At 40.2% G+C, this 21,199-nt stretch overlaps 1 protein-coding gene across 2 annotated transcripts in view; it reads right to left on the reverse strand.

Moving 5' to 3' along the window:
* Nucleotides 1-1,009: 1,009 nt before the first annotated feature.
* SNAP25 (synaptosome associated protein 25) overlaps nt 1,010-21,199 on the reverse strand; it is an 85,273-nt gene continuing 65,083 nt past the window's right edge. Inside the window, exons 5-8 of one of the 2 annotated variants that reach the window (XM_047746682.1) lie at nt 14,978-15,095; nt 11,210-11,335; nt 8,176-8,320; nt 1,010-2,318 (exon numbers count right to left, since the gene is read on the reverse strand). In XM_047746682.1, the coding sequence (XP_047602638.1) occupies nt 2,250-2,318; nt 8,176-8,320; nt 11,210-11,335; nt 14,978-15,095 (458 nt within the window). In that variant the 3' untranslated portion in view covers nt 1,010-2,249. Of the gene's footprint in view, nt 2,319-8,175; nt 8,321-11,209; nt 11,336-14,977; nt 15,096-15,269; nt 15,388-21,199 lie in introns of both variants that reach the window. The other variant, XM_047746684.1, reaches the window with a different exon arrangement.

Genomic DNA, 21,199 nt, shown 5'->3' on the forward strand with positions numbered 1-21,199 from the left:
GGAAGGTGGTTGTAACCAAGGCAGTAGTGGCAGTGGTGTTGGTAGGGCTAGTATAGGCACTGGTGGCGATGATGGCGGGGGAAACAGTGACAGAGGCAGTGATGGAAAAAATGGTGATGTCAAAAGAATTGAAAACATGTCTGCACAAAAACCTGCACATGAATGTTCACAGCAGCATAACTCATAATAGCTAAAGAGTGGAAACCATCCAAATGTCCATCAGTGGATGAATAGATAAATAAAATATGGCATCCACACCATGGACATTATTTTGCCATAAAAGGGAATGAAGCTCTGTTACATGCTACAACATGGATGGACCTTGAAAACATGCTAAGTAAAAGAAGCCAGACACAAATCCATCACATACTGTATAATTCCATTTATATGAAGTGCTCAATAAGACAAATCTATAGACAGACATAAATCAGTGGTTGCCTATGGCTGGAGGAAGTGGGATGGGAGTGACTGCTAATTGGTATGGGGTTTCTTTTGGGGATATTAGAAATATTCTAAAAGTTGATTGCACAACTCTGCCAGTATACTAACAACCATTTAAGTGGGTGAATTGTAATGGTACATCAATAAAGCTGTCAAACAAGTGGGGGCAGCAGTGGTGTGGTTGTGAAGGGTTCACTTTTGGTGCTGGGATTGGATTTTGGAGAGAAAAAGGAAGAGTTGATCAATACCTGATAAACCTAAATCTATGTAGGGTCAAGCCTGAGTACCACAGATTTTTTTTTTTCCCATAGATGTTTTCTTCTATCTTCTGGAAAACTATATTTTCTCCCATAGCCAACACTGAATCCACACACAGATATTTCTGAATAAAGCCAAGTGTCACCTGCCATTGGAATTGTGTCTAAAAGAGACATCTTTTGTTTTTTCCACACAGTGTTCTTAGTACACAGAACTGGCTTCTCAGGAGCAATGGGAGGGAGTGGCCAGACTTCCTCTTTTCACGTGAATGCAAAATCAGACAGAGTCCATGAAGAAATTAAAGCAGACATCTCGGGTCTATAATTTTTAATAATTTTAAACTAGCTACAAAATGTCAATCACTTCACAAACTGACAGAGGAGACAGGAGGAATTTAATATTACATGCTGTAATGATATTTATCTCACAGTTTATCTATATTTCATTCATTTATATTATTTTTTTAAAGATTTCTTTATCAGCTACTAAATATCTCAGCAATTTGGTGTGCATAGCTCTAGATTAAGCAACAGAGAATTGTACTGATAACAAACCACAGGGGGAAATGGTGATTAGTAAGAGTCAGCCTTATAAAATTTACATCTCCACACGGTTTCACAGCAAGATTGCTTTCTCCGAAACATAGCCTTCAAAAGCAGCAAACAAACCCTATATTACATTCATTTGACATAGTTCAGCCAAACGTCTACTTTGCTGGAAATTATTAAATGGTGAGTGTGTCAAATCCATCTTTTTTTAAAATTCTTTTTTTTAAAAAAAGGATGATCATGATTAGTAAGTCTATATATTGACAGAAAGAAAGTGACACTACTTCAGTTTTGCTGGTAGAACTTAATCTTGACAGTGTCTCAATACTGAGCATGCTTTGTTGTTGTTTTGTTGTTTCTGTTGTTGTTGTTGTGTGTGTGTATGTGTTTTCTCATCAGTATGCTACTGTCATGGAAAGATTCTGTTTAAGTAGGAATCTAAAAATCTATTTAGTTCTCATGCATAAATGCATAAATCACATCACTTTTAGTGCAATGCCTGTAATGTAATTCCACATTGTCTAATCATGAAATCATAAAGACAGATGACAGCCATGAGGAACCAAGGACAGCAAATTTTGGGACTTTCAGAGCCTGACACCCAAAGAAAGGACAGTGGCAGTAGCTCTGTGGAATGTCACAGTTTTACAAGAAAAATACTGTGTATTGAAAGAATCAACAGCACGTTGAGCATTCCTAAATTGTTGTCATTCAGCAAACACCACTGAGGAGAGAAAAGGAAAAATGAAACCCAAGACATCTTATGTAGGGAGTTAGAGCCACCAAATGACTATTATATACAACCTTTGGAAAGAAAGAGACTCAGAAAGAACAAAAGACACATAATAGTTTGGGGAAGCTGATGAATGACACAAGACAACATTCACAATGGGGGTGAACTGATGTGTGTATGTGTGCAGACCTACTAGGTAATACGATGAGAAAAGCCTGAAGGTGCTATCTTGCCCAACAGCATTTGGAAGAGAACACAGGTGGACACATTTAACCACTCCCCAGCATCTTTGTTGCACGTTGGTTGGCCTCATCAATTCTGGTTTTGTTGGAATCAGCCTAGAAAAAAGGGAAGAAAACAGAACTCAGGTTACCTTTGGACATTCTGTTCTTCCTTCTGGGTCCGTTCTAATGTCCCCTTCTTGAGTGAAGGCATCTTTAAACTTCTGCCAGAATTGACCCTCTCTTCTTCTGTGATCCCAGAAACATTGCTTGTGGTTCTATTTGGACATGGTCCTACATCTCAGTACTCATGACTGTCTCACCCTACCAGAGAGCACCCTTTTGAGGACAGGATTATATCATTTATCCTTCTGTCCTGGAATGACACCCAGTGACATCTCTGGAAGGCATTCATATGTGTGGATTGAGTTGAATTACCACCATTTATGCAGCTGGGTTTGAATCATGGCTAACTTATTACCAGTGTCACGTTGGGTCATTTACATAACAAACATCTTGGGGCCTTGGCTTGCTTGTCTCATGGCTGGGACAAAAAAGAATCCTGCTAACAAGCACGAATGTCTATTATATCCCATTCATTCAACCTTGACATCAAGATTGATATTAACTATGAGGTGTATATTATTATTAATTACTTTGTCCAAATGAGGAAACCAGGCAGCATGAAGTCAGAGTCCACCTAGTAATCACAATGTTAATTATTATAGTACTTAGGTCTGCTGTGAAAATGAAAGGAGTCTGTACATATAATGTGCTTGGAATAATTTTTTGCAAAGATTAAGTGCTCAGTATATTTTAAGTTGCAATTACTGTTATTGAGTGAAAACTCGACTTTTTTCAGGATGTTTAATAATTTTAAGCTCCATTTCTAAAGACTCACTCCCATGAGTTTGACAATTGGCTTATTTGTTTACTTACTTACTTGCTTGCTTATTTATTTATTTATTTATTTATATTTTTATTATTATTATTTTTTTAATATATATATATATATTTTTTAAATATTTATTTATTTTTAAGGAGGCTCCATAACCAACTGGGAGCTTGAACTCACAAATCCAAGATCAAGAGCCACATGCCCTACTGACAGAGCCAGCCAGATGTCACTTACCATTTGCTTGTTTTAACAAGAGCACTTTTACCATAATTTTGTGCCTTGACTGATCTCACTCTTTCAGTCACCTTTTTCTGTATATGCAGCATGAAACCCAGAGCTGCTACCAGGATAGACTTTTAAACCCCAGAAAATGAACTATTCCCAACACCACTGAGAAAGGTATGAGTGAGCAAGCAGAGACAAAGATGAAGATTCTGTTTATGCTGTTGTTTTTGTCTTATCAAGACTCATAATGGTGTTTGCCCCTCTCTAGCCTGGAAAGAGGAACGCGAAGCTGAGAGCCAGGATAGGGAAACTGAACTGCTTTTTTATCCACCTGCATTTGTTAATGATTACTGATTTTGCATTTACTAGGGTGCTTGGTGCTTTCCAATCTCCACCAAGCTGGATATACTTTATTTAGTTTAATTGTGAATTCCTAGCACATTTAGAGTTATCTATATTCAACTAGAAATTTGCCAAGTTAAAATAGAAATATTGCTGTATTATTCATTATTCTGAATTATCTGGCAATGGTTTCCTACCATCTGTTTGGATAATCAAAAGTTGACTTTCAAAACAAGTTAAGATAGAGCATTAATTTTCCTTGATTTTTTTGATCTATGGATTCGTATTTTGGACTCTAGGTTCCTGATTTGGAAAATAAGTATTCTCTCCAATTTTATGTGGTTCTTAAATCTTCCCTCTTTAGCTATAAATTCCATCAGAAATAATGATACTTTGGTGCAAAGGAAAATTCTAGGCTCAGACCAATATGAAATGTTTCTGCAGATTGAATTATGCTATTTTTCCAGGCTGAATACTAAGGAAAGTTCAAATGGGGGGAAATCATTAATTTTAAAATGGATGGCACATCTAGAAATGAGAATTCTAGAAACTTTTGCATTAAGAATACACTGGTGAGGGGCGCCTGGGTGGCTCAGTGGGTTAAAGCCTCTGCCTTCAGCTCAGGTCATGACCCCAGGGTCCTGGGATCGAGCCCCACATCGGGCTCTCTGCTCGGCAGGGAGCCTGCTTCCTCCTCTCTCTGACTGTCTCTCTGCCTGCTTGTAATCTCTGTCTGTCAAATAAATAAATAAAATCTTTAAAAAAAAAAAAAAAGAATACACTGGTGAGCATTCACCTGGTGGCAGAAGGGGATATTTTGAAGTAGAGCATGAGATTATTCTCTGGACATCGTCAAAGGATCTAAAACAGACCTATGTTCACTGAAGATCTGTGATTTCCACCGAAATTTTCTCTGAAGCATATAAAAACTCAAGCCCATATACCTTATGCAATAGGTACTACATCTTTATTATGTAACAGAAATCTCATCTTTTAGGAAAGAATCCTGAGGTAAGCTCCTTTTAGATGTCTCCCTGGTATTTGGAGAATGCCTCTGTGCTCATTCTTTTTATATGCTTTCAGACTGTATTTATGGAATATACCCCACCCCAGTTTCCATATTTCTACTTGGAGAATCTTAAGCTCATTGGCATACCCAAGATATGCCACATGATTTGCCCTTGTGAGAAAGCAAGGATGATCCCCACAGAGCCACCAAGAGAGTTCGAAGGAGATCATTAGCCCATCCTTCTGAACACTCTGGAAATCTCAACTTCAGACCATGGCAGGTAGCTTTTAGGCCCCTGCTCAGAATTCCAGAACTGGCTGCTTGTTACCCTACATAGTAGCCCCATTCTCATCCGAGGTTTGAATTGTTCCCTTATTATCTTTCAGATGAAGAAATGAGGTCACGAAGCTGGTAAGCAGGAGGAAATGCCACTGGAACTGAAGACCTTAGTTTTCAGATGCTGGGTTTCCTCATTGATAGAATTCAAAGGAAGGCTAAATCTTCAGCCTCACTGTATTTCAACATGTGTGCGGCATCTACCACTGACAACTTTATTTATTTTTTTTTTTTAATTAATTTATTTATTTATTTGTCAGAGAGAGAGAGGGAGAGAGAGCAAGCACAGGCAGACAGAATGGCAGGCAGAGACAGAGGGAGAAGCAGGCTCCCTGATGAGCAAGGAGCCCGATGCGGGACTCGATCCCAGGACGCTGGGATCATGACCTGAGCCGAAGGCAGCTGCTTAACCAACTGAGCCACCCAGGCGTCCCTACCACTGACAACTTTAAATTGAAGTTTGAACATGACTACTTCCTGAACAACATAAAGCAGCTAAAACAACTTTCCCCATTTTAGTTTTCTGAAATTATACCATTTCAACCTTAGAAGACTGTACATATGTACACCTTAAAGCAGAAAGCAAGACTTTTAAATAGACTAATTTCTGTACAGTCCATGGGGATGTATTAAAAATTACATTGTTTTGGACTTACAAAACTTTACTATCGATCCAAGTGATGAGAGAGGACAATGATTAATGAGGTAGGTTGAAGATTATTGTCGGGGGCCATGAGAGAATATGGGAGATACATCAGAACATTTGCTTTCTTAGTTTTTGTTTTTTTAAGTTTTTCATCATTTATTTATTTTAGAGAGAGAGAGAGACAGAGACAGAGAGCATGAGCAGGGGAAGGAGCGGAGAGAGAGAATCCCAAGCAGCCTCTGCACGGAGCATGGCGTCTGATGAGGGCTCAATCCCACAACCCTGAGATGATGGCTTGAGCTGAAACCAAGAGTTGGATACTCAACTGACTGAGCCACCCAGGTGCCCCAAGATTCTTTTTATTCTTAGACTGTGAGCCTAATTTATTGTTAGAGATGCAAAAGAAGTTTGATCACTGTTTCTTATTATCACAAGTGAGAACCTACGTGAGAAGTTCGAAATCTATTAAAAACTGGGCAGCTTATAGGACATGTATCATTTGTGCCAATGCTGGGTTGAAATTGACTCTATCTAATCATGTTCAGATTCTGATTTTGGAGCTACAACAAAGGCTAGTTATTCAAAGGCACCTAGACCCCTCTCACTTCTTAAACAATTCAGCACTTAAAGAATGACACAAACCATAATGGCTATTTCCCATCCACTCGCCTGACTTCCAATTACACATCATAGCTGCATACCTTTTTACCCTTGTCGTAAATTGGGCCCCCCTGAAAGTTCTCTTCCCCAGAGAAGAGAACTAGAAATGCGAAGTGGCAGAATTAAGATGCCACTTGCCTTTCCAGGAATACTTTTTTTGTGCTGAAAGTCCTACTCTATCAATAAAGATTTGACCCCTCTCTCTTAGTAAAAGTACTCCTTCTGGAACTCTAATTGAGTTAGAGGTACATTATCTCCCTACATCTGTGAGGAAATTGGATCAATTGACAGAAAGTGAGTACTTCTTGTTTTTTTCAGATCATTTTCCTGATGGAATATGGTTCTCCAATTGTTTCTTAGCTCATTTTTTTGGGCCATAATGGGTTAGGTCAGCTTGTGTTGGCTCCAGCGCTTTTTGAAACTCTCAGTATTGTCCTACAATCTATTGATTTGTGCAGCTTTTAAAAGCTTTAGCATATCAAAGGCTCGTAACAATGATAAGTGTGTCATGACTTGTAAAAGTAGGCAAAGCACAAGCTTTTTGCCAGCAAACACTGACATTTGTGTAACTCAGTATCGATCAGGCAAAATATTATGCGATCAGATATTTTTAATAGGGAGCACATAGAACACAATAGGGCATCTACGTTTGCTCTTTCCTTTTTCAAGTCAGTGGAGGATTCTTGGGTACCAAGAAACTCAATGTTTACCCTTAGGATTCAAAGCATCCTTCTCTGCTCACTAAAGTGGAATGAATTGTTAAAAAGAAACTCAGGGTTTTAGGCTCAAAACTTCAGTATCTCCCAGGGCATAAACTCATACAATGTAAGATTAGCCAACTAGAATTGATTATAGATGCACAATTACCAATAAAGCTATAATGTATCTATTTCTTCCTGTTGGCATTTTGACATCTTAGATTATAAGCAATATTCAGGACTTTACTGATTGGGGAGGCGGCAGAATACAAGATCATAGAAAGTATGTCAGATTTAAGTAATGTGGAATATCAGGTTTTGGTGTCCCAAATCTTTTTATAAAGGCTATCCAGTGTTTCTTTTGGTTCCCTTCCAGTCTCAAGTCCCTAAACCCACCCCTTCCCATTCTGTCCTCTTCACTTTTTCTTATGCCTCTTGTTGACACCAGGGGGTTTTGTCTTAGAGCCACATCTGGTGTCCTTGTGTGAACTCAACTTCATCAGACTACGCTTTCTATTTTGAGATCTGGACATGTGAACTGTTGAACTGGAAATGGAATCTGGGCCTTTTTGAACTATCATTAAAGCACTGGCATTTATAAAATCAAAGCTTATATTCATCTTCTGGTTAAACTAAAATAAGTATTCTTTCCCTTATTTCCTGATTCTATTCCTACATCATCTCTTGACAAGCTCCTAACCGATCTTCAAGACTGGATTTGATTTTTTTTTGGAGATTTTCCCATAGCTTAACTCTTGAAATCTTTCCTCCTCTAACCCTACTTAGCATTTTATGTGTGGCTCTCTTGGCAAATTATCTTTTGTGTGGTAGTAAATTCAGCTGGAGGCTCACTGCCTCCTGTAGGCTGTGAGTTTCTTAGCAGTGGGGATGATGTCTTTCTCATCTTCATGTCCTTTGGAGCCTAGCACAAATCCAGAAACAGAGGTGCCTCTGAAGAAAACCTGCTAGATTAAATTCTACCTTCTTATGTACTTATATGTTGTGAATTTTTGTCTAGGAAAATTAAGGGGGAAATTTCCACCTATCAGGATGCCTTGAATCCCATGTCACAGTTTGAGGGACTTACTATGCTGTTTATCCCGGTGGCATTTCAGAAGAAGTAAGGAACAATGGAAGCTTACTGACTGCCACAAGCTTACCTTCTCCATGATCCTGTCGATCTGGCGATTCTGTGTATCGATCTCATTGCCCATGTCCAGGGCCATGTGACGGAGGTTTCCAATGATACCGCTCACCTGCTCCAGGTTCTCATCCATTTCATTTTCTCGGGCATCATTTGTTACCCTGGTAGTCAAAATGCAATTTTTTAGCAGATAGAAAATGTGAAAAAATTCAAATATTATGGACCCAAAGCTCAGGGAAACTCTGGAGACCCGTAGGTATCAATCCCATGCACCTTTAATTTCTGTCAAAATGAGTACATTTTGGCTTTTATACATTAGAAAATAATTTTCATTTATTTAATCATTTATTTAGTAGGCTCCAACACAGGGCTTGAAGTCATGACCCTAAGATCAAGACCTGAACTGAGATCAAGTCAAACCCTCTACTGACTGAGCCAACTAGGTGCCCCTAGAATATAATTTTAATATCTATCTATCTATCCAGTTATTTATTTATTTTTGGTGGACAGCGAAGCAATATTTATTGAGAGATAGCAAAACAATAGTACAGAGTTCCCAGGGAGGAATGGGGCCTGAAGGGGTTTGCCCTTGGAAAATAATTTTTAAATATCATTTCTGAACGCTTGACTTTCTATTTTTAAAGAAGGCATATTAAATGGATTAATTTATCTATTTCTCTCACTTGCACCATCATGTCATTTCCTCTCTATGATCATATGTTTATCCCAATTTTCATTTTTTAAGAAAAAAATTATTTTAGTTGAGAGGATTGGGTCAGAGAATGAAGATGGAACTACTTAGAAACTGTATTTTTCTTTCTGAAATGTCAACCAAAGTCTCCAAGAGTTAAATTGAGAATCAAAGAAAAGGCTTGTTGTGTTAAGTCAGAGAATTTCTCTGCTCATCTTCTTTCCCATTTGAGACCAAAATCGCTGGGAAGAGTAAGGATAATTACAGTCTGCCCCTTAATCCTGCTTGCTCCCAAGAACCCCAAATGGAGCTATTTATTCAAGATGATTTCTACTTGCTCCAATTTCATTGCAGTGGGGGTGGGTTGATGGCATTGTGAATAGGTGATTTTGTAGGAAAAAAATGTGACAAAAGATGATTTTTCCAGTTTGGGAAGGAAGGGGTTGGCTCTCAAAGTGCCTTACCACCTTGCCATTTTTTTCACAGCTCAGCTTAAAAGTTAAGAAGGTAGTGATTCTTTATTGCAAATGGTAAGTACTCATTCTAGGATGTTCTGGCTAAGTAACATTTCCCACTGCAGATGGTGATAGGCTAAAAATGTTCAGAAGGGTTAAATCCCATCCCCCACGGTAACTCCCAGTGTAGACTGGCCCACAAAGGTTTTAAAGCAGCCTAAACCAGGAGAAATTAAATGGGAACTTCCTAGCTTTCTTACCTACAAAAGAAGCTTATTTAAATGACTATCAACAGCTAAGGCATACTTCTGGTTCCATGATTCTCAGCGCTGATTATATATTAGAATCACCTGAGAAGCTTAAAGAGCCCAGATGCTTGGGTCTCACTTTTTTTTTTCTTAAGATTTTATTTTTTATTTAAGAGAGGGAGAGAGAGCAAGCGAGCACGTGAGTGGGAGGAGGAACAGAGGGAGAGGGAGAAGCAGACTCCCCACTGAGCAGGGAGCCCAATGCGGACTTGGGGGGCATGCCAGGACCCCCAGATCCCAGGATTATGACCTGAGCCAAAGGCAGACATTTAATTGACCGAGCCACCCAGGTGCCCCTCAGTACTGATGTTTTTAAAAAACAGCCTCAGGTCATTCTAATGTGCATCCAGGATTGAGAACCCTTGGTCTCGTTTCCCTGGGAGCAGATAGAAACAAGAATAGAATTGTCATCTGTGAGGCTTTATGTAGCTATCTGGACTGAATACCTAAGTGACCATGACCTGTTACTTGAATCTGGGTTATTGGCTGGTAACATCAGCTACAATGGTCCAGGCATAGATAGATATACATCTCTGTACTACTCAAGTCACTAGGCACCCTAATCACTGCTGAGTCATAGTAGTAGCCTCGAAAAAAAGAGGTTTATTAAATTTTCTTTTTAACAGGAATATTTGTCATTACTTCCTCTGTTTTCTGGTTTCCCGAAAGCTGATTTCTGGATAGGCAGATTTGTGTAACTTGAGATTTTTAAATAGGTCCCTAAGTTGGCTTTTGCTTCCAGGTGCCACAGGAAATCAGAAGTCAGGGATGCCTGTTATTCTGTATTTGTCTTCCCAGGTCCATTCTCTGACCTGTTTTGCTCTCTGCCAAGAGATGCTGAACCTCTCTCAACTGCATCACCCAGATTCTCTTAATGCTCAGGCTTCCAGTAGGCTTTGGCAGATGTCCAGTGAGATATTGGAGGGCAAGAGGAAAGAGGAATGGGGGCATTTATTTCCCTTTCTCATTTCCTGCTATTTTGCAACAGCTGCATTTCTCTGTAGCCCCCCTCCCCCACAGTGGTAACTACTGTCGGGTTCTGATAACAGAAACTTCAAGAGTCTTCCTGCTATTGCTAGTCCCCAAATGCTTTACCATCGCTTGTTATCAACCTGGCCCACACCTCTGTAAACAATGTCTCTAATAAGTTCTGTTCAATTCCATCTATGGAACGAGACACCTGTTTACTGCCACATCGATGCCGGTCACGGTCACGTGACTCCCTTTGTCTGATGAAACTGGCAAACCCAACAAGGCTTGATAAGTGCTTGTACGTTGGAACCTGCCCCTTTGGAATGCTGCCACCAACATGGGAGAAGCCAGGGCTCTGCTGGAGGCACCACACGGGGGAGAGTGGAGGCGCCCTGCCCTAGCCAACCCTGAGACGAGTGCCTGAGACCATCTAGGGCCATTGTGCATCCATCCACCTGCATGGAATGAGGGAGCCCAGGAGGGGCTCTTGGCAGAACTGCCCATCCAACATACACATTCATAAGTGGCCAGTAAAATGGTTGTTGCTTTAAGAACCACCCAGCTAGGAGGGATTTGTTACTTAACCATGGACAACGGCTACAGGGCTGGCTGCATGCGGCTCACCTCCGAATGAAGCCACCACTGATGGCCATCTGCTCCCGTTCATCCACCACACGAGCAGGCTGGCTGGCCACCACGCCGTCCTGATTATTACCCCAGGCTTTTTTGTAAGCATCACTCGATTTAAGCCTATGCAAAAAAGAGGGTGAGCGACAAGGAAAGGGAGTGGAGCAAGCTCACGACAATGGTCACCTCTTCAAGCGAAGAACCGAACCAAGCAAATGGGTTTTAATTCGAGGCATCAGAGAATACCGATATATCATGATCTGGACCCAAACAGTTGGCCACCACCATGCCTCAGCTACTCAGCATTTCATTTCCAATTGAGCCAATTGCAATTGTCAAGACTGTAACCTTTGCCCAAAGGTTGTTCTTGTTTTGGTCTGTTTTTGCAGTTTAGTTGGATTTAAGACAAGGATTAAGGTAGCTGGAGGACATTCAGTTCTATTTCAGTGACATGGTTATATTTTGAGACACAAAACACACAGAAAAACATACTGGCAGACAGACACATAACAAGACTGCCAAGTAGAGTGTGTACATCACACCACAGCAACACACTGTTACCAAGAAAAACATACTCGACCAAGTTTTGACACACCATCATGCAAAGATTCCCTGTTTTAATTTTTCCCCCAACGCATGTGCGGAACTAACTTCCAACTCTGCATGAAGGACATAAAGGATTGGCGGTTGGCCAAGGGTGGTGGTCTTTGAGTTGCCTCGAGAGTGATTTGAATTAGATAATATATCGGTACTTCCAAACAGTCACCATACATCTAGTTGATGTACAAACCTTTGTCCACAGAGACAAAAAGTAAAAGAGGCATAGTGAAATGAATGCAGGAAAATAGAAGAGAGAACAAGCCATCTAGCACCAGAAAAGGAAATCCCTCTACGTCTTCTTCATGCACCAGCTACAGGCATGAGTAGAAAGTGAAGCATTCTCATTTAAGCCAAACTACTCCAGAAGTTGGCCATTCTCGAGAAAGGCACTAGCAGGACAGTAATAGCCTTCATGTGGATTTGAAACGCAGTTCAATAGCTTCTTCGTCAGGCTGGGGGATGGGGTGGGAGTGTTTACCAACTCCTATTTCAAGCTATCCTGGGATGTGGCAGGGGAGAGTGGTCTGGAACTGCTGTGGTCTCCACGGGCCATATTTCACTGAGCTGCCTTGGAGACAAACTTAAAATCCAGGCATACCTGTTGTGCCCAATAGAAACATGTGCAGCATATTTTGGTGGGTGTGTTGTAATTTAAGGCAATCAAAGATGTTTTTAGGTTCTTTGCATAGTAGAAACCACATGCTTTTCAGTCCAAAAACAAGAGAACTTCCTGTGGTCCCATTTTCCTATTTTCTCTTATAAGACACCAGAATTTATGCCCACCCTCCCCCCCCCTTTTTTTCTTACACTGGAGGATCACAGCCATCTATTATAAACTGGCTCTAATACTAATATTTGCAGATTGGGGACCAAGTAACCCTGGAATAAGCCGGAAAATTGTACAAATGGAATTTCAGCAACTCCCACAATCTAGTGTATAATGCCATAGCCCTTGGAGCTGTCAGAATTGACTCTGCTAAAGAGCCACAGGGCCACTCTGTGGGACAGGATCCAAAAACTAATTTAATAGAACTTAGAGTCTGGCTTTGTTTTCTTTCCAACTCCCCATTCCCTCCCTTCTCACATTACAAGAAGTTATATGGACCTCGTGAGGTTTTCTGCTATGTAAGATATCTGGTATACCATCTTTGGCAAAGTCAAGGGGGTGGGAAAGTTTGCGTTTCTGAAAGAAGGCGAATCACTGCACCCACAATGCTGCACATAGACTCACAGAACTGCCGTACATCTACCATAGTCCTTTGAAACATGCCGAGACAGGGCGAAGCCCTCACAGAGTCTGGGGCACCACCAGCCACTGCATTGTGACACATGGTTTTTAAAGCATTATTTATACACAATAGGGAACACTTCACTCAAGCTTTGAAGCTCAGTTAGGGTCTCTTGTGCCAACTACTATGTGGAATGCATAGGGGCCATGATTTCATCTGAACTTTAGAATCCATCCTGGGCGGGGCCTGCCTCCATGCCTTCTCCACACAGTAGATGAATGGGGAAATCGTGTCTGTGGGAATTCATCACAAGACAGGTGGAAATCTCACCTGGGGGACAAGCGGCCATGGAAAAGGATATACAGTTAAGTCTTGACTAACTGGAATGCGTAGCCATGAGTCATTTTGGTGAATGGCACGACTTTCTTAATTAACAGTGGGCCACGGAAGAAAATTAGGTTTCAGGGGTGATTGCTGAACATCTGTTAGATTCTCAAGACACTTTCCTGCCTTAGAGTCTTAGGGTAGTGAACATGACCGAATTTTTCCTTGGTTATGGTTTCACTTGATGTGCCTGATAGCCTTTCCTCTGAGGATCAACCCTTATTGTTTGGTCCCTGTAGGTGTGGAAGTTACAGGATGTAGACTGAGTGATAGAAAGCAAACTGCCTAGATTGCCCTTCAAGAGAAACCATTTTAAGTCCCCGACATGATCCCCCAGCCCTTTGTTCAACTGTCTCTTTTTACTAACAGTGGAAGGAAGCAAACGTATAAATACATTTGAGAGTTCCAGTCAGCTGGATTCCAGTTAATCAGGCTTTACTGTAGATCATTCTTTTAAAACATTTTTAAATTTATTTGTACATCGAGCCCCTCCCCCTCCTAAACAGGAAGTGGGATATTTTAAATCAGCCTCAAAGTTTAAAGGATGTGAACGGTCGTATAATCAGCTAGAAAGGACATCAGTTGCTGTTCTAAAAGCTAGGATCAGGAGAGCTTTTAGGAAAAAGGCTTCTGTTCAAAGGGAAGTGGGAGGGATGAGGGAGGCTGGGTAAAGGGTTTAATTTTCCAAATGCATGTTGGACAATCCACTCATGCATTTTTTTTTCCACTGCTAGTCAAATAAGACTATCTTCCAGAACCCTCATTTTCAGGTTCCTTCTGTTGTAAACCTTTATAACCACATGTCACATTTCTGCTACATTCCAAAAAAGCGTTGCAGAACCTTGAGAACAGTTGAATGTTTTGTGATGTTCGTGCATGCAAAATCTACACATTTCAACATTTTGGTCAGTGTACGGGTAGATCTTCCAAGAGGAAGAATTTCAGAGGGATGGGTCCAATTTGAGTAAGGCTTGAGCACCTCTTGCTGAAGGGCTCATGGGCCTCTGCGCTGGGTGCAGCTGGGGCATCTACAGTCTAATCGCTGGGTAGATTTGGCAACTGGTGGGGCAATCTCTGTCATACTCTCTGTCTTATGGATGCTTGCTTAGGCCAAATTACCTGTCTCTTTTGCTTCTGGAAAAATCAAATCTTGAACATAGGTATTTCTCAACTTCCAAACTTACCCCCACAATCTTTTCTAGCTCTGCAATTTTGGCTTTTGGGGTGGTGGGAAAATAAAATTTCCTGGGTGCCTCTTTCTTGAGGCTCATCTCTGTCTCAAGGTACACTTTCTGGAAAATGTTGAAACGTTCGTCAATAAAAGTTGCTGACAGTGAAGCTTTCACTGTAGTATGCCTGATTTTTAATGCATCAACAGTAACTCCCACTAATATCATCTATGCTATGAGATGAATGCATTGGATACGGTATTGATCTGTTGTTCTGCATGCCACATACTCATCCTGCCTTTGTGCTTGGCAGGAATGAGCTTGTCAAGGCTTGGAGATGGGCCTTGGGAAACCAAAGCTTCAGGCAGGCAGGCAGCACCTACTTGTTACAGGGACACACACAAAGCCCGCAGAATTTTCCTAGGTCCGTCAAATTCTTTTCTGCTTCTTTCATGTCCTTATTGATTTGGTCCATCCCTTCCTCAATGCGTTCCAGTTGTTCTGATTAAACACAAGTATTTTATCCCCACAGAATGAAGCAGATGGAAAAGGACAAAGAAAAAAAAGACAAAACTTCAGACATTCACTTTGACATTAAAAAAGAAAAAAATCAAAAGAAAGAAGAAAAGAAAGAAAACTGGACGCCACAGATTAGAGCTGGTACCCAGTACCTACTTGTTACAAGGACATATGAAAAGGCCACAGCATTTCCCTAAATCTTTTAAATTTTTCTCGGCCTCCTTCATGTCTTGGTTGATATGGTTCATGCCTTCTTCGACACGATCGAGTTGTTCTGGTTAGGACAAAGGGATGACAGTGTGGAATGAATTTTTTGGGGGTTTCCAACAGAATATGAGAAATGACTATGTGGAGCAGAATTTGAAAGAGAAAGATTTTACAATGCTTGGTCCCAGAGGATGCATTGCTCGAACCTGCTGCCGCCCTACCAGGCACAGGTTGAAGGAAATGAACAAAAACAATGCTTGAAATAGTTTGTAATTCAGACATGATGGGATGGGGTACGTGGGCCTGCTGGATTCTGAGTGTCCAGGAAAGCAACACAACCTATTCACTTATTCAGACACCAGCGAAACCCAGGAGAAAGAAAAACATGGTGTTAATGTTTTAGGAATTCAAGATGTCATGTTACTAGAGAAGGTACCTGCTTCAACTTTAAATATCTCTATCTTTTGGTTTTAAGGATCCTCCACCAGGTCAGGGTAGCAAATAGAGTCAATCTTCTTTGGGGAAAATAACAACAATTAAGGTGATAATTAGCAATGGGTACCAGATCTTTTTTTTTTTTCCCCTAGCGGTGGGCTATTCCCTAGCCCAGGGACAGTTCTTGGTTTTGAATCCTTAACTCATAGACACTGTTTAAAAAAAAAAAAAAAAAAAAAAAAGGCAACATCAGCAGAGTCATCTTACAAGCACTGGGACATTTAAATTCCTCTCTTCATCTTATGATTTACTTGCTATGAAAGTTCTGGAAGGCATTTCACTTCTCTGGTCCCTGATTTCCCAGGCTCTACAGTGGAGGAGGGGGGCATCTTAGATCTCAACCCCAGGCAGACAGCAGGGAGAACAAACACATGGGTGTCTGGAGGAGGTGTGACAGGCTGGAACACAGAACAGTTACCGAGTCATCTCTTCCAGCAAAGCAGACCTGAGTGCATCTGAGACGTTCATCGATTGCCATAAAACCAGCTCATGCTTCTACGTTGCCACGGTTACATTCACTAACTTGATTAATTTTTCAAAAGTTATGGCACCACATTGAGTAAATTACAAGTTCAATGAAGGGGTTTTTAGAATAGCTTTTAAGACCCTTAAAGGAAAGCAGCAATGTGATGTGTTGGCTGTCAAGTTACAGAACCTAATTACACTTCCATTCCTCTTTTCATCTACATTTCCATGCACACCTGCCTGTGCCTCTGGGAATAAAGTCTTGATTGGAATAAAACTGATAAATCCATTTCCAGTCTAAGGGCAGACATAATCACTTAGAAGAATTTCACATTAAATTGTCCACTGGAAATTATCATTACAAACTAAGATAGGTTCCTTATTGACCCAAACTGGGGAGACTGTCCATTTGGAAAACAAGAGCCCACTGTGTTTCTCTCTAATGGGGCTAAAGAATAGAATCCAGCTTAGAGAATCTGCTACCAGTGCTGTGCTCTTCAAATGATGGATGAAGGCAAGATTTAAGTGTCTCTCTAGCACTGGATAGCTGGGAAGAAAAACAGTATTGTGCCGGTGAACTTCTGCTGGGTAAGCATAGGTCTAGTAATGTCTTTAAGAAAATCTTTAAAAGGACAAAATAAAATAAAATAGAAAGGATGGCAAGTCTTTACATTCCAGAAGATTTTGTGCCTTTATGAAGACTTCTTTCCAGTTCCCTTTAAAGAATGTAATAAATTAGCCTGCAGATAAAATTAACTACTGACTAGGGGGACTGATAGAGAGAGAAGGAGCTCAACATCGTCAAAAGGAAGAACCATGTTAAGTACAGACCGAAATCCCAATGGAATAATTGCTAATAGCTTCCTGGAGTGCTGGGTGGAGATGGGATTGAAGGAGCATTTGGACTCAGGGAAAACATGTCGCACTCCACTAATGACCGCTGAAATACACAGAATATGGCATGGGGGTACATATTCAGGCCTCTGTCCTTCCTGAGGGATTTTTCTGACAACATTTCAGGGGCACCACCCACTGTAGGCCCAGGGATTAGGAGGTAATAAAAGTAAAATGTAATAAAATAATAAAACGTAAATTGATCCACAAGTGCTGTGTTTCTGAACCAGTGAATTCAACTTAAAATATAAAAACAAGCTGGTTGCAGTCGGAATTTCTGTGAGCTGGGTTCTATCACAGGTTGATAGACTATTAAGCAAAGGTCATAGCTGAGAGAGGGATGCTGAAGCTCTTTCAGAAAACAATTTTATAGCTACCAATATTGATTTTATCATTTCAACACAATTATGAGCCAAGCCCTTAATTTAAAAACTATTGTGGTGCCATTTTGTCATTGGTATCCTCACTATTCATCTTTAGAGGATACCGTGTTAGGTTTGTGGGTGTTTGGTACATTGAGACTTCATGGCTTTTCAATGGAATTCTGTGAGGACATCTCTCAGGAAATGCTTGAAAATAACCAATATCTTCATTCCATCCTGGTGTGACTAGCAGCATCTCACCGGCTGATGCAATGTACTGTCCATGGTTGACCGCTCCTTACCTCCCTAGGGTGGTTTCTGGCTGTTTTCTGTCTATTCTTGGAGACTCAGGAGGACAATAATATTTTGAGTTAGGAGAGGCATTCCAGTATGATGACACTATATGTTGAGGCAAGAGATTGTACTTTCTTTTGCCATGTTTGGATGACTGGTTATGAGAGATCCACCAATGTGAGGATACTCAGGGATCTAAGTTTAGACTTTTTTTTTCTACTAATCTTACTTAAGCAAGTCAACATGAGGCCCTCAGAATCCCCAACCTGGTTAAAAAACCAACAGTAGAAGAGTAGCAAGATGTCAAAGTTATTGACCCAGTGTACAAGACTTCATGAGTATAGTCAGTTACCAGATGCCACCTATGTGATTGCCATTATCCTTAGCATTGGTGAACATTTGGAAATTCATTACCTAAATTTAAATAGTCACATGTGCCTAGTGGCTATCACACTGGACAGTGCAGCTTTTGTCTTTCGTAACAGATATTAGTGTGTAGACTTTAGCAAGAAGAATGTTTTCTCAAATGCTACCTTGTAGTGCCATGAACCTTTTAAGAAAGTCAGCAGGCACTCTGGAAGAGGCCTTACTTTGCCCTTCCTCTGTCAGGTAGAGGTCAAAGATTTCACTGTTTAGCTTGGAGTAGATCCCATGGGATTTTCCCAAGGGCTGCATCTTCAGCATTGAAACAAACACATAACCCAGTAAAGACCAAAAGGAACAAGAGATATGGAGATGAAAGACTAAATCATCCCACATTAGTGATAAGGTGGTTTCATGGTGATTTCACTTCGAAACAAGTTTTCTAGAAGGAATAAAAGTCTCAGGACTCAGTACATTTCCAGGGCCATCTGTCATGCTCAGTGCTCCTTGGTGTCTCCTGATACCTGGGTATAAAACAAGAATCCCATAAAGAATTTCTGAATGCAATTTAGCTGGACAACCTGGAATGGTTCTTTGGAAGGATGTCTGTTTCTTGAAACTCCTGTGTAGCTGCAGGAGAGAAGCAATCAACATTTTTGGTGCTGAGGCATAGACAAAATTAGGAGAGCATAACTGGAGAGAAATTTTAAAGCATCTGAACACAGCATATGCAGAATGAAAATGCATTTATCATGACAATGAAGACAGTTGTTGACCTAGGCTCATCCATCATTTTAAAAGGTCCTAATCACCTTATAGTATAAATGGAACATGTACTACTTAAGACCAGGCAGAAGCCGCTCACTTTGTGGGGTTTTACAGTTGTGTGTTTTTTCTCAGTATCATTGGGATCACCATGAATCTGGTAAAACCAAGGCTAGCCTACGAAATACGTTTACTGAGGGATTCAGCATTTACCGTGGTGTGGCCACAAATGAAATGTTTTAGCTGAGAATATTAACTATCTTGTGGGGGAAATCTATTCTTCTGCTTCCTTTCCCAGAAAAATAATATATAGATGTTTCTGAGAATCATTTGTGCTTAAGAATATATTTTTGTATGGAGATTCTGGCAAATTTTATCTTGAGATTCTCTTCATCAAAGTGCAATGAAATTTGCAACTCCATTTAAGCATGTTATACACTTTCTCTCTTTTTCATTCCAGATTTGTATATATTATTTTCCAAGTCTTTATGTCAACATTTTATAGTTAATAGTTTATAGACATATATTTCTGAGTTTTTCTCAGAACTTTCCTCCAATTACCCTTCTCCCTTTTCTATCCCCTTCACATGCAAATTAATAGGGTGGAACTCCTAATTATTTGAGTATCAGTTTAACTCTAGAAATGAGGTACCACTTTTCCACACGGGCACCTGTGGGTTAATTTTTAAAAGTTATTTGCTATGTCCAGAGCTTCAAAATCTGGGACATTGTTACATGGATCAAACCAGCAACTATTACAACATAGCAAATTTATTTGGGGAGTTCTGAAGACTGCCACTGCTATTGTAATTCCTTCAAAACACAACTACGTCACTAGGCTCAGTTATTTGTGTCTAAATCGTTAACAATTTGTATTTTAAAAATTGTGGGGAAGTGTTGGGGTTGATGTTCAATTATTTAAAAAAACTTTTTTCTCTTGATTTTTTAATTGGTTGGCATATATTTATGGACAAAGCTCAATACAAATAAATAATACAGAAACAAAAGTCTATATATGACAGCCATGATGATGTGCCCCTCAGAATTCCCTTTAAGAGGGAATTTGTAGTTACCTCACATGTCCAGTTGCTACACCTAAGGAATCCACCAAAGTATTTTCATGGAGACCATGTTGTCACTAGGTTGCTTCTAGCCATGAGCTCAGCCATAGCCATAAGCACAATGGCATCACTACATTCCTTCCTACAGTGGGGCTGCTCCATTGGGTTTTCTTAGCCTCTGGACTCCCCATCAGCCTGGCTGACATTTTCTCAGAGCAGGACTGGAGTCTGAGACTCTTCCTCCCAAATCCTCTCTGCTCTGTTCCTCTTAACAAGTTGTCAGACCTGCATCAGTCAATAGCTTTCCCCACCTACTCCTACTCCTCTTCCCTTAACCCATCAAGGGCATCCATAAGAGATCTCATACACTTCTGACTCAGCATTTACTCCCAGAGGACCCCAAATGATACCTTTTCCCAGTTCTTCCCTGCCCTGCCCTAACTCATCAGAAGGTGGTAAAGATTTATCTTATTTAGTGTAATGATTGAAGAATATTTCTTTTATGGCTAGTCCATAATTCATTTGGTTGGTCTCCCCACTGACAGATATTTAGGCTGTTTCCAGTTTTACACTCTTAAACATAATAGCTGTCAATGTATTTCTGCAGCATATAATTCCAGGAGTAGAATGTCTTGGTTAAAGATGGTTGTACATCATAATTTGAAAACATTATCCAATCATTCTTCAAACATACATATCAGTCTAAAGTGCCTATCTGTACATTGAAGATCTCTGTTTTCCCAAAATACTCACAGCATTGGTGATTATAAATTTTAAAAATTTGTATCAGTCTGCTAAAGAGAGGCATCTCATTATTGTCAGTTGAAACATGGTTTCATATGTCTGTTTATAAACTGATGATTTATATCTTACATCAATTTGCTTGTAGGTTGTTGCCCTTTTCTCTGATCACTTGCTCTCTCTGTATTTTAGGAAAATGCCTTATGTCTATTATCTGTATGGCAATTCCCATGCCCCCACCCCGTTTGAGGTGTCTTTATTTTTGAAGTTTGTTTGTGGTGTCCTATGTTGTGAATACATTTTACATTTTTATCTTTGACATTAAAAAATCTCTCATGACTCCTAAGAATTTTCTAATGTTTTCAACAACAGAAATAAAGAGAAAAAATTCTCAGCAATTTGCTTGTTATGATAAGAATTCAGAATAGAATCAGCTAGC

Source organism: Lutra lutra, chromosome 9, assembly GCF_902655055.1.
Source record: "Lutra lutra chromosome 9, mLutLut1.2, whole genome shotgun sequence".
Lineage (NCBI taxonomy): Eukaryota > Metazoa > Chordata > Mammalia > Carnivora > Mustelidae > Lutra > Lutra lutra.